Source organism: Xenopus laevis, chromosome 2L (assembly GCF_017654675.1).
Source record: "Xenopus laevis strain J_2021 chromosome 2L, Xenopus_laevis_v10.1, whole genome shotgun sequence".
NCBI classification, from domain to species: domain Eukaryota; kingdom Metazoa; phylum Chordata; class Amphibia; order Anura; family Pipidae; genus Xenopus; species Xenopus laevis.
Window position 1 is genome coordinate 127,583,467 of NC_054373.1, and position 14,910 is coordinate 127,598,376.

At 35.8% G+C, this 14,910-nt stretch overlaps 1 protein-coding gene across 2 annotated transcripts in view; it reads left to right on the plus strand.

Moving 5' to 3' along the window:
• The window catches only part of abcc4.L (ATP binding cassette subfamily C member 4 L homeolog), a 140,538-nt gene that overhangs the window by 109,939 nt on the left and 15,689 nt on the right, over positions 1-14,910 (plus strand). For both annotated transcript variants that reach the window (XM_018247248.2, XM_041582429.1), the window contains exons 25-27: positions 313-504; positions 1,668-1,823; positions 12,768-12,857. In XM_018247248.2, the coding sequence (XP_018102737.1) occupies positions 313-504; positions 1,668-1,823; positions 12,768-12,857 (438 nt within the window). The remainder of the gene's footprint in view (positions 1-312; positions 505-1,667; positions 1,824-12,767; positions 12,858-14,910) is intronic.

Below are 14,910 nucleotides of genomic sequence, written 5' to 3' on the forward strand. Positions count from 1 at the left end.
AAGATCACTTATTGAGCAGATATTTACCTGATTTGGCTGCACTGGCCTATAACATTGCCTGTAAATTAAGTAAATGTAAATTCACTGTTGTGATTTAAGAACAACTTAATGTAAACAGCTTAGTGTAAAATGATCTGTATGTATCCTTATCTTTTCTTTTCCACTGTACACAGCTGATTAGAGTAAAAATCATCTGATAGTATTGTTTCTGCAAACTTTTGTTTTAATTTACATACTAAAATAATAAAGGTTTGTATATGTTTAATATGGTTTCTAAGGTTCTCTTAATTTTTCTTAATCTTCTCATTGTAGATGATATCTGCTGAAAGAGTTATGGAGTATACTCAACTTGAAAAAGAAGCGGAATGGGAAACTAAGAATCACCCTCCCGCAGACTGGCCAAATAAAGGCATGATCACATTTGAAAATGTCAATTTTTCCTACAGCCTAGACGGACCACTTGTATTAAGGCACTTAAATGCTTCAATCAGACCAAAAGAAAAGGTATTTCAGTGTTATATATTTAACAGTCCAAAACAATAAAAGCACAAATATGATTATTCAAAGCCTCTATGAAGAATCAGGATTTTATATCGGTGCATGGTGCATTCGCAGATGAGGAAGTGAACAGAAGCTGCTGCTTCTCTTCACTTCCCGATTGTTCATGTGCTCAGCAATTTGACCATACAGTGTTTTGTTCCTCATCTGATCTCTGCCCATTCATGTAGGCCAATCAGTCAGAGAGCATAAGAGATTGGCCCATGTATGGCCACCTTAAGGCTAAGGCCTAAATGCTATGCTTCAGTACCTACTGTATAAAAATTGAACACTATTTAAAACAATATCACAAAAAGTAATAAAAGATTTAATAAATCAGCAGCAAAATTCATCTGTAGTAGTATTAATTCAAAATAATATCTGTTAAAACTAAAACCTTACATCCTTCTAGACTGGTGTTCTGTAGTGTAATTGCACACCTAAGCCTCTTTCACCTGGCTGTTATTGATCATTTATTTACTTGTGGAAGCGTATATAGGGAATGATTGGTCAGCAGGTCACGTTTGGTACAGGTTGGGAGATTGCGGGTTAGGGACAGTGTGCATCGACTTGTAGTTGGCCCAAACATCATTACTCCAGACCCTCTGTCAGACTCCAAAACCTCTTCAGCAATGCAGCAAAGGCTTGAAAGGCTCCTGTCATGAATTGCTCTCTGTCACATGATCTTCAACACCACTAAGATAGCAGCCATGACTGTATAGGTTCAACACAGGTAAGTAAAAGCATGTGCTGAAGGAAAAAAGGTAAAATCTGTGCCGTCTGTAGGACACAATATTACCTCAAAAATAGATGTGTTGGGTTAACAGCAACCCAGTTTTCTAGAACCATCTCTCTCTCAGCTAAGGAAGACTTGCTGTCCATATTACTCTATACAAGCTGGCGGAAAACCCAGCTTTCTAAGTTAGTTGGCAATGGAAGGCCAGGCAACTGCAATGTGAAAATCCCTTGTTTAAAAAAATAATAATAAAAAGTTATATTGAGTTCTAATGACACTGTGGCAAGGTTTTAAATGTTCTATCAGTATCCATTTTATCTAGTTCCTTTTTCCGACAGTTTTCATATTCTGTTAGATGAAACCTTAATCTCTAATGTTCTTTGATACTTTGCAGGTTGGAATAGTAGGCAGAACCGGAGCAGGAAAGAGTTCACTAATAGCTGCCCTTTTCAGGCTGGCTGAACCAGAAGGAAAAATCTGGATTGATAAATATTTAACATCTGAACTTGGTCTACATGACCTTCGGAAAAAAATGTCAATTATACCACAGGTACAATTATCTTGCTGAGTTTTATTCTGTCATCTTTTCACCTTGTATATTTAAATTTGGTCAGATCTGCTCCATTATATTGTTTTGTGCTCTATACATGTTTTATGTTTCTAATATCAATATTCTCTGTGTTGTTCCATACAAATACTTTTTCCCCAGAGATTTGTTTCCCCTCCCTCAGATTAGTAATTGTCTCTTCATATAAAATAAACGGATAACAGATACAGGTCTTTGTATTATAATTATTTATTATATATGTCTTGCAACCCCTCTAGCTATGGACAACCTTTGGTTAATTACCAGTTACCCAGTTTGCCTGTGCCCTTATTGCCTTATTGCCTATATGAATTAGCAGCCCTCCTGTACACTGCATGAATGTACTGGCAGGCACTTCTCTTTACAGGAACTTTGTTGCACACCAGTGAGAGCAGGTCGACATAAAAAGAACTTTATTGAGCCATAACATACACTGTTTAGTGTTTCTGTGGGTTGGAAAAAATGCAACACCCTAATGTATAGATTTGGTGTCATGGGTTCCCTTTGAGAAACAATAAATAAGCTTATATCCCACAGCAAATATGGCATTCAAAATTATTTTTTAAAGCAGTTGCTGTAATTATTTATACAAAAGTTATTACATTGTCCATCAAATTAATAATATAGTACATACAATTGGGGAGTGGTGACAAAAAAGGGCAAGGGAAGTATGCAGCATGCCGCAGGCAGAAACTGGTAGGGAGGTGTAGCTTTACCAAAGCAAGATTGTCTTTGAGTTTCTAGTATTAGCATTATTATTGCCTTGTTTCTTTTCAGTTGGTAAATTTTTTTTTTTTAATATTGGGCTACAGCATCCTTACTGAATAAGCCATGATTTTTGTGTGCTAGTAAAACTGGTAATGTCCATTTCATTACTTATGTCTACTAATAAGTCCATTGCATACATACTTACTTATAGGCATCAACTTTTTTGTTTGTAAAGTTAAAAAGATACTTTCGACCTAAAAGTACCTGGCATATACCATGGAATGTTGTTATTGGGACGGTTTTTCATCTGGAAAATCTATTAAATAATATAGCTACCGATAATTATTATTAGTATTCACAATGAGCAGCAAGTTATAGCTGCCATGTTGCTGGCAATCTCCAGTGTTGTGAATGAAGCTGCTTGGGCTTAGCCCAAGCAAAGACCACAAATTCTGGAGATTTACTGAGAAAAATTAGTTCAAATGTACAACTGTCTTAGAGGTCTGTTTATCAAAATTAAAATTTGCGTAAATTTTAGCGTTTTCATCCTACTTCAAATAACTTACATATTTAAAAATCTTTAGTGTTTTCACATTTATTAAGGAATCAGAATAAATAAACTAGATTGAATAAAATTCTTATAGAAAGAGGGGGAGTCTAAAGTCTATGCTGTCAGTCCATAATCAACAACAGGACCACCGGGACGTGTCCCAATTCCCTGTACACCATTAATTAATCATTAAGCAAAACATTTTTACTTGGGCCTTGGGACAAAATTTTTTGCTCGATGGAATAGAAAAAGGGGGAAAAAAATTCTTCAAATCTGTGAATTTACAAGCTTGAAAAAAATGGGTTACATTTTGCCTAGAACAACTCCCATTGGGAGAAATGTAATAAAAAGAGAATAAACTTGTATACAAATAAGAATAAAACATTTTCATGTCAAAATTCTTCATTCTTTATTGCACTGCGAATCTTAATTGTGCATTACTCACTTTTAAGTTGTGCTTTAAGGTGGTGTAAACTTTGGGAGTAAACAACTTTTTAAGAAGTTTTATTACATACACTGTACATTATTGCAAACTATAAAATTTGCAATCACAATCTACAGTCGCATGAGGGGCAAAATATTTGTTACATTTGCGCAAAAGTAAAATTGTTCACAATGTGAATATTTTTTCGCATATCGAACAATTTTACGATTAGCAACCTCGGTTGCATTCCCCCAAATGACTTCATAATAAACCCAGCAGCTTGTAGAGGATGCATTTTTAAGATCAATTTCTTTAATTTTTTTTGTTCTGAATAGATCTTTAAAATGAGTTTTTAAAAACTCTACTTCGAAGTTAAAAAAAACTTTGAATTGCAAAAATTTGAGCGTTGAAAAATCACCTCCTTAATTAAATCAGATTAATTAATTAAATCAGACCTTGTTAAAAAAAAAATATGCTGTCAACTGTTCACTGTATTGTTATGTTATGAAAAGACACTTACTATTGTGACACAGTGAGTCATTCCTTATTACAGAGGGGCCAGTGCATATTCTGTATCCAGTGTATGGTGGAACCTTAATTAAAGCATGTGGGTCCATGACCCTAGTGTAGAGCAATTAAAGTACACAATTGTCCCTGTAACGCATCCCTCATCTTCAATGTTCTTCTTATGCATATCAGGTTACTGCATTAGCTTAGAGTGTCTTTAGTTGCCATACAGGCAGCATTGTAGACTCTGTTTTATTTATTTTAGATCTATAGATAGATTATTATTTCCTCATTTTAGTATTATTATAAGAAAATCCATTCATTTTATTCTATCTTAAGCATATATATGACTTAATATTGCTTGGTACAGTTATTAATGTAACTTTGACACATGGCACTTGAAGCAAGACTATTTTTTCGAGTGTTTATGTGAATCTGCTGATTAATGTAATAACTGCCTATTTCTCTTTTGTAAGACCTTGTGGTGTTAATTATTTGTGGACAATGGTGCTTTAAAACTCATGATTAATTACCTGGCCTGTTAGCATTGTAAAAGCAGAAGTCAATGGGCAGAGTTAGTAGGTATGCTATTACTAGCAAACAAATACAATTGGCATGTAGCCTAATGCAGACCTGCTTTTGTTTCTGCACACTGAAGGCTTCATTAACACACAGTGGTGCTACTGACTAGAGTTAGTGACCTTTTCATTTCTAAAGAAGACGACATGGACTTAAATTCTTTGCCCTTTGTCGAAGAACAATATCCCTTTTTTTTTGCAGAAAAGAACTGGTGTTCTGTTCATTTTATTCCTATAGATTCAGCCCAAACTATGAGGAAGGTGTAATAAATGAGGTTCCCTGTCATCTGGCAGTTGCAAAGAATAATTGCAACTTTGAACATGTTCTATATTGGTTTGTATAACCACACCTAATAAGTCTGGGTGTACTGAGCTCTGTCTGTGACAGTCAGCTACATGTTGCTTGTTTTCTAAGTATTCATCTGACTGAATGGCACCTTTTTCACTCTCTTCCCACAGGGTTTCAGTTTGGTCCCTGTGGGTGTTAAGTGTCGGCAGGTTAGCAGGTTTGGTTTCTCTAGATAAAGACAGTCTTGTTTTGCCTATTTTTGTCCTCTACTGGTTTTCACAAAACGCACTTGTAAGCCGCTTCCAGTGTGATGTTGTATTAATATTTTTTTCTAAATGCAGAAAAGTCAGTTTTTCTACAAGAGATTATTTTTCTTGTACATCCTAAGAGAAGGCAGTTCTTCTTATTTGCAAATGTTCATCATCAAAATATGAATAAAAGTCTAAACACTGAGATATGGCCATTCCAGGTTGAGTTCTCTTAGGAAAAAGAATAATTATTATATTATCTACTTCCCTTCCAAAGAAGCTGCTATCTTGATTATATTGTGAAACCCGCAGGAAATTGGATTTTAATCCTTTACAGTGTACCTAAATAATGAATAAATTTTAATCTGAGAAAGCAGAGTTTTTCATGTACTGTGTAAGTCAGATAAGTATGTAAACTATTAGTGCCACCGCTCATGTTGCAAACATGCACATCCAAATTACAAATGGAAAAAAATAATCATTATCTTCATTATTTCCTTTTCAACACATCTGTAAATAATAAAGTATTTAATTGCAAGCCACCATCAGTGGACTTTACCCCATACTCATTCCTTTTGTAATTCAAACCAGGGTACATGGGTACATTCATAAGGCAATGTGAAAAGATTTGAAAGTAATTGCCAGAACTAGATAATATAGCTATTGGCTAAACATACAAATGTTTAGCCAAAATAGAACACATTTGTAAGGGCACCATCCATATCTTTTGGCAGCATTGACTTAAAGTGTATTACTTTATTAGCCAAACACACATATAATATATTGCATGTTTTTTTTTTTTTAATCCTTCATTGTTTGTCAGTGTAATAAATAAATACAAGGTATGTTACCTGTTATACAGAATGCTAGGGACCTGGGGTTTTCTGGATAACAGATCTAATTTGGATCTTCATACCTCGTCTACTGGAAAATCATGTAAACATTTAAATAAACCCAATAGGCTGGTTTAGCTTCCAATAGATATTAATAAGATCTTAGTTGGAATCAAGTACAAGGCACTGTTTTATTAATACAGAGATAAAGAAAATTTGGATTATTTGGATAAAATGCAGTCTATGGGAGATGGCCTTTCTGTAATTCTGAGCTTTCTGGAAAATGAGCTTCCAGATAACAGATCCCATACCTGTATATAATCTGGTTTCTAGGACATTTATTCTGTGATTGGTTGCTAGATTAGCTCTGAATTTGGGAATTTAACAGACTGCTCATAAATTGTGCTGGCTGGATTTTACAGGGAAATAAATGCAAGTCTCCTTAAGAAGCTAACTGCCGCCTTTGTTCATTTGTGGCTCCCAGCTGCAATTGCTTTTCTGTGTTGCTCTATACTTTAAGTGACCTCAATTAGCATGTATTTTCTGTAGAAAAGGTGACAGACACCTTTGCTTTCCACAAAGCTATGGGAACCCAAATGTATTCTGTGTGCGTCATGCATGCAGTTGCTGGACATGCAGGTTTATATATCAGATTTTGCCACAGCACCTGTAGATGTTAGATGTATTTGTTATTTGTTGAGATTGCTTTTTTTATCACATCGGTTTACAATTACTGGTTACTTTGGCATTGTCCCCAGTACGGCCCTATTCATAGGCAGATTTGTTTGGTGAGTTTGGAAGTTTTTGACCAATCTGTTAAATAGTTTGGTCCAGTATTAGGTCCCATATGGACCAATCCTGGCATTACATGTTCCTGTATATTTAGTTATGAAATCAACTGACCCAGTAGCTTCAACTGACATGGATATATGTAGATATTTGCAATCTGACCAGTAAAATGTATGGACATGTTTTTTTCCAGATCTATTTTTTGTCTCCCCATACAGATAAGGGTATTCTTGCAAGGATATTAAGGAAGTGGAGAAAAGTGAAAAACCATAAAGGTTAATAGTAGTCTGCCCGCAGGTTTGAAATAATTATAAACAACTACAAAGTATAGGGGGTATATAGGGCAGGTACTTTGGTCCAAAGGCACATTTTCTTGCAAGGAGAAAAATTTTGCTAAATTGCACAGGCGCCAAAATTAACATGGGAACCACTCTGACACTGTCAGTGCGGAGATGGATCAGAAGATTGCCACTGAATTCAACAGTGAGCAATTCCAAGCATAATTGTCTGACCCACATTTGCAGTCAGATTGCTTACCAATATTATCTATGTAGGAGTATTTTTTTACTTTTTGTTGCCCTCTCACAAAAAATCACTGGTCCAACAACCCTCCTTGAGCAAGGGTAATTGCTGCATTTTCAAGTGCAACTCTCCTTACCCACAGTTTCATCGGCAGTGTCAGGGCATTTAGGAATAACCTGGAAGGATATTTGTGGGTCTTTCGCTGTGGCCAAGACAGGTGACAAAGTGACCCAGGTGCCATTTGCATTAAGGTGGCCATAGACGCACAGATATTATCGTATGAAACTAATTTTTGTATGATATCCAGTGTGTGTATGATGGGAGACAAGCTAACTGATATCGGCAGAAGACTTGGATAGTGGTTGGCTCCTCAATCGGCCCAGGTGGAAAATTTTGATCTGGCACCTTTGAAGGCACCCAAACATTGCCCATGGTTAGTGCTGAATCGTCAGATACAGGTAGAATTCTATTGTTTCTACCTGTATATCAGCTATACACCTGCGTATTGAAATGAACAATCTTTCTTGGAAAGATCTTTTCCAAGAAAGATCATAATTGTTACATCTATGGCCACCTTTAGGCTGACAAGGAAGTCTTTGAAGATGTGGGAGTTTTGAGAGAAACTCTGTAGCCAATGCAGAATCTGCAAACCAATTTAAAAACACATTTGCATATGAAAGGTAGAACCTGGCTATCCCCATATTTTTAAATATAAGCTCTATTCCACATGGCTCTCTTTATTTCCTATATTCATGAATACTTGTATATAATTTTTATGTTTAATGTTGATACCATTCAGTTGTACAGTGCGAGGAATATGTTGGTGATTCATAAATATGTTTTGATACTACTACTAATAATAATAATACAATAAAATCACACTCATGATATCTCCATTGAACAAATGCAAAGGCATAATTATAAACTAAAGGTAGCTGTGTCAGTAAATCAGTCCTAGTTGCCTGTGCTGTGCATGTGAACTTGGCAAAGCTACCATAAGATATGTTGCATCAACTTGCAGAACTGAGTTGGGCTGGTTTCTGCTGCTACATCAGATTTAAACTACAGTGTGTATCAGTGGGAACTAAATTGTTTAAAAGTGACTCTTTTGTAAATAGAAAAACAGGCTGCACATTATTAGACAAATTGCTTACATGCTTGCTTTAGGAAAATATTCTGTTTACCAGTAAATACTTATTAAGCTCTTTTGTTGTTGAACAGGTTTTGATTGAAGTAAGACTAATTGAAAAAACATTGGAGTAAAACCATTGGCATGTTGCAACAAAGGAACTAAAACAATTGGATTTCTTAATGTGTTTAATATGGCACTTACTAAATTTGAAAACACTTCAGCAAACTGCAAGACTTAAAAAAAGAATGTCCATATTTATTATGCTTAAAATGTCTCAATCTTAATCCCTTTTAGTGAAAAACACTGTGACTCAAAATCTCCTCCTATTTACTATTCCAAATTTGGAAATAATAGACATAATTTTAACATTAAACAAAAAGCAATGGGATTGAATTCTGCAGAAAGTTTTGTGTCAGGAAAATCCTTCCTGCCTGCTGGATTGCTGTTTGAAGAGACATGGAATTTCCTATATACCCTGAACACAAAGATCCCGATACGAAACAGGGTCAAATGCAGGGCAGGAACTAGGTGTAGGCACAAGTGGCACATGTCTAGGATGCAATGGTGGTGGGTCGTCAGGCAAATACCTCATATGTAGCCTACTCCTAATCTGGGCTCTTGTCCCTTCACCACCCACAAGGTATTTAACTCACCCACCCCCATTGGCAACCCAAATGTGCGGGCGCGGTTGTTTACACATGCATGCGTGCAGTCATTTATGAATGTGCACAGAGGAATGGGGGCAAGGTGCCCAGGGCGTCCGGCTGGCTTGGCCCTGTGCTGACCAAATGGTAGTGAGCGTGACAGGATTACTGAATACAGGAGAAGGAGACTTCATTCTAATAGGCTGAAGGTCAGAAACAGCAGCTGTCAGTAAGAATAGCCAAGAGACAGACCAGAAAGTCAGGGCATGTGGCAGTCACCAGCAGTAGTCAAACACTATTCTTCATCGGCCTGTGCAGACATGGAGTCGATTTTGGCCAGAAAATGGGGGGGATTAAGAATGGCGATTAAGGATCTGGTCTATATTTTTTACAAACAAACATTGCAAATTGCAGTCAAATGGTTTATAGAAAGAAGAGTGAAAAAGGAGAAAAATGATATAGTCAATCCAAATAAATATCAAACTAAATATGTAGGCTATAACCAGACCTTACACAAGTTTTAAATATTTATTAACTGTTGAGCTGTCAGTTATCCATTTTCTGGCAATACTTAGAATTGAAGGATAGTATTTCATCTGATTTGATATCAGAAAAGAAATGGCCCAAGAATATTAATGTCATCATCCAAGTCTAAAACACTTGCTATATCTATCATATCTGATTATAGCTGCCTAATACCTAAGGAAGCTATACTCCACTCTACTATGATAAACAAATTAGCAAAAATTAACTGCAGTTGAGGTAATTCATACTCCGCAAATAACCATTATTAGGGCTCAGTAGGAAATAATGCAGAAGGGTAAACTGGCACTTTAGAACAATCTTTGTTATCTCTATTGGTTATTTATGCATACTGAAAATGTGGGAAGGGTTGGAATTGAGGTACATATCTGATGGATGTGTCTTACCTATCATTCATTTTTTTAACAGATTTACAGATGATATACACTGTCCTGTAGGCTGAGTGGATAGGCACTCAATATTTGGCCTGAGCTCTTCTCTATAAAACGTGTGCAGGACTAACACAAACATGGTATCACTTCATCACCTTTATATTTTTCCCTTAGCAACATGATGAAAAAAATACTTTTCAGTACTTCAAACCAAGCCTTTGAAAATATGACATTTTGAATGGTTTTGGCCATTCTAGCAACCTGCTTGCTAGGTTTATTGCAGCCTGGTTAATACAGGTTTATGGCTTTACTGGGAACTTAGAGGACCTCATGGGTTTGATATTTTCTTGTTAGATGTTTAGACAGTATCAGAATAGATGTACCAAAGTGCAATTAAACAAACATGTTTTCTTTCTTCTTTCTATTATTATTATTATCACTTGGAGGCATCTGTGTGATATATGCAGAGAAACATCAGTGAAAGCAGATCGTGTTTGTGTCTTCTTTAGTCCAGGAATAGCCATTTATGATTGTACACATAGCAGAAGAAGCAGGTCTGGATAACAGGCAACCTGCCCGACTGGCAAGGCAAAGTCCAAATCCAGGCTACAGGTTAAATCCAGGATAATCCAAAATTAAGCCAAGGTGCAGGCAGGAACAGGGAGCTACGGGACTGCAATCTATGCACATGCAAAGCCATGAATTCAGGGGCACAACTTTAGATTCAGGCTACATACAACATGAGTTTATTTTTTTTTTATAACAAGTTTTATTAAGTATATTTAAACAAAATATTTTACAAGTGTCTGCATAGACACATATACAGAAAAAATTTTTGTCTCACTATGTAAGTATGTAAGTATCAATTTGATTAATATCAATCATTAAGTAGTATAAAGCTTCATTATGTACTGAGATTTGATATTAATGGAAAACTCCCACAATGAATACTTAGGCAACATAATATCATATCAACATAATATCATATTAAGTGGCTTATTAAAGAATCTTACCAAATTGGAATATATATTTAAAGGACCAGTAACCTCAAATTTAAAAAAAAAAAACATTCGAAAGTATACTAACGGAACAAAAAAAAACACCAAGACAAATTAAACTTTAAAATCGCAAAGCCTTTATTAAGAAATAAGGAGCGCAAGCGGAGTTTTGGTAAGTTATTTCTTAATTATGACATTGCTATTTTAAAGTTCCATTTCCAACTTTAGGAGAAACATTGTGCCCCAGAATAGTTGGTAGATAACTCACCAAATACTAAATGTGCTCAGGGTGCTCCAGCCCCAGACCCCCAGCTTTAGGGAGCAGTACAACAAAGGATAAGTAGAAGCAGGGCTGACCGGCACTCAAACGTATCTGAGTGGGTGCGAAACGCGTAGGGCGAATGGAGATGATATACATATTTTAACTTTGTATAACTTTAAATATTTTTTAACGAATTTTCTCTGGTCCTGTGGATCCGTTTGAGTGCCGGTCGGACCTGCTTTTACTTATCCTTTAAAGTTTCATTTGTCTTGGTGATATTTTTTTCAATGTATACCAACAATTTTTTTTTTTTTTTTTTTAATGTTACTGGTCCCTTTAGTAAATATTGCCCTTTTTCTTGCCTTGAGGAAGTGCTGAAGCAAAAAACAGAACTCTGTCTGTTAATTGGCTCATGTGACCTAACATGTATGGTTTGTTTGTGTGCACAGTGAATCCTAGGATCCCAGGGGGCGGCCCTTTTTTTTATAATGTCAATTTCCTATTTAGGGTTACCCATTTGCACATACTATTAAAAAAGTATATTATTATGAGTGGTTTATTTGCATGAAGCAAGGTTTTGCATAGGAGCTGTTTTATGCAATATTTTTTTATAGCAGAGGTTATATCTAGTATAGGTCAATCTAAAAACAACTGGACTTGCTGAGTAATCAATGAAGACGTTTGATTACTCAGCAAGTCCAGTTGTTTTTAGATTGACCTATACTAGATATACTATGACCTGGATGAATGAAAATCTTCATAGTCATATCAGCAGAGGTTATAGTTTTCCTTTAAGCAACTTGTAGTTTCAAGTGCCTGGTTTACAAAGGACCTTGGTTAAGAGAGTGCAGACAGCTGGTTTTGATAAAGTCAGAAGTAAAAGCTTATAAATGTGATGAAGGCATATGTAAAATCAGAATGACTTTCATAGATGAACATACACAGCTTCCCTGGCTTAACATGTGAGTACACTAGTGTAGCACCAAAATGCTCAAGGTCCACTAGTCCTGACAACTACTATTCTTCTTTTTCCCATATGTGTGTGTCCTTACTGATTCTATATCCCTCCAAGGAAGATCTTGATTGCCTTTGCAACTATAGGGGAAGCTACTCTATTGCAGTTCGGTAGTATACCTTTATGCCTTCCTGTATTTTCTGTAGGCTATTATAGTGCATATATTTGCTGGTTTAGTGTTTCTGATGCTCACATGACCGTAGATAAAACCTTGCAGAAATAGCTGTTATCCTGATCCAGATTGATATACAAAAACACCCATTTTCAGTGACAAACGTGACAAACATATGTTACATAATAGATTGCAGTAATAGACATGCATGTAAAAATGTTTTATATAATATAACCAAATCAGTAGAGAAACCTTTAAAGTCAAACAATTAGGAATGCATGTTACTATTTATTTGCTAACTTGTTATTTTATCCCTAGCAAATCTGAAGTCGTTATTTTAAACGTTTCTTTATCAAGTTTTCTTTTGTATTCTGAATTAACAGGAACCCGTTTTATTCACTGGAACAATGAGAAAAAACCTTGATCCTTTTGATGAGCACGCAGATGAGGAATTGTGGGCTGTTCTAGAAGAGGTATGGATTAAAGGGAAAATTCATGTCTCTTAATATTTTGAAATTACTTATTGCAGTATATAGTTGCTCCTCTTAACAGCTATTATGGCATTACCTTTGAGCATGAATAACACAGACATCTGGCCTACTTTCCTCCAGCTTTTGTTCAAATATAATTTAGAGCAGTCACAACAACTGAAAGAATCAGGTTGGTTATTCCTGCTTTATTGCATCCATGATTTCCTTATATTCATTTTGTAATAAATATATTCATATTTAAAAATATTGTCTAAGCAAATGTGCCCTTTTGGCTGTAACAGGTGATACATTGAATCGAAAATGCACCTTAATATATCAAATAATCCCACTGCTGATGCATTAGAGGATGTCCACCCAAAAGCAGTATTTTGCATAATAAAAGAAAATGTCATTCTAAGTAACCATCCAGTAGCCATGAGATTAAAAACAGATGGTCTATCAAATGACACCTGGTTCTCAGTTCACCCAGATTAGTGTGAACAGAGCAATCATTTTTATCACTGTGGATAGAGAACTAGGAAAGCAGCTCAGCAAACAGTGCTTATTCTTCATCAATAGTTCTATATGACAATTGGCAGAAAAAAACATATAGGGTTATCTTCTGAAACTGTTTTTACCAGATATTAGTCAACCTAACACAAAGGTATTCATCATAAATGTAAAATAGAAAATTCTACACAAACAGTATGGGGAATGGATAGTACAAATCTGTGCAGATTTGTTGACTGTTGACATTACTAAAGATTGTAGCTTTTTTGAATTCTGACAGGGGCAATGTATCTTTAGACACAAGAAGTGCATGTTCAATTCAAATACAGACTGTGGTGAGTCAAGAAACAGAGGAACCTTTAAATGAAACTCATTTAAGCTTCAGACCATAACAGTAAAACTTCCTTCTATGCTAGGGTGTGCCACTAATACTGAATGTCTTGCTTAATGCTCTGGAATTCTTTTGACTTTTAACAATGTGTAATATCTTAATTACTTTTATCCTTCTCCATTTAGAAAAGGCGCCTAACAGTATTCTTTACAGTGTGGTTTTTTCACTCCTTTAGTAGCAGTAATTTATCACCTATGCAGATGATACACAAATCATATTACCTCCAGACATAAACAAACAAATCAACTTTTAAATTGTGCCTCTAGGCCAGTGATCCCCAACCAGTAGCGCGTGAGCAACATGTTGCTCTCCAACCCCTTGGATCTTGCTCTAAGTGTCCTCAAAGCAGGTGCTTATTTTTCCTGGCTTTGAAGCAAGTTTTAATTGCATAAAAATTAAGTATAGTGCCAAGTAGAGCCTCTTGGTAGGCTACCAGTCTACGTAGGGGCTTCCAAATAGCCAATCACATTATGTGATTATTTAGCACCCCAGGAACTTATTTATAATTGTGTTGCTCCCCAAATCTTTTTACATTTTAATGTGGCTCACAGATAAAAAAAAGGTTGGGGATGCCTGCTCTAGCCATTATCATTTAGGATGGCTCTAAATTTAGGATTTAAATGAACAATTTTTAACAGTTTAAATAATCCTTATAGCAGTGTTTAAATTCAGCACAGACCACAATGTCTTCCAATTGGAAAAGGGACGTCTGCTATTGACAGGTTTGAGATGGAGTATTTTCAGATTTGGACTTTTCGCAGACTCAGGGTTTAATAGATCTCGAAAAATTCTAGCCCCAACTAGAGCAGGTCTAAAACTTTGGTCAGTTTGGTTAAAAAATACTATAATATCTGTTTGGGTACAGTCAAACTGATTAAAAGGATAGAATAACAGCAGAAAGGATAATGTTCCTCACTGGATTTCAGCTGCCATTTATACATATACATGATGCACGATAATGGAGTTCTCAACCTGCAAAGTTTCCACTTGTTGGAAGTGGTGGGTGCTCAACTAGAAGTCCCCCTCCTTGCACGGGGAAAAAGGTCAGTATAGGAAAAAATCCAGAAGCACTCCACAAAATTGTTGCTTTAGTGAAATAGATGATTTATTTAACCCATAAACATTCACAAAGATGGCAACGTTTCGGGCCCCTTC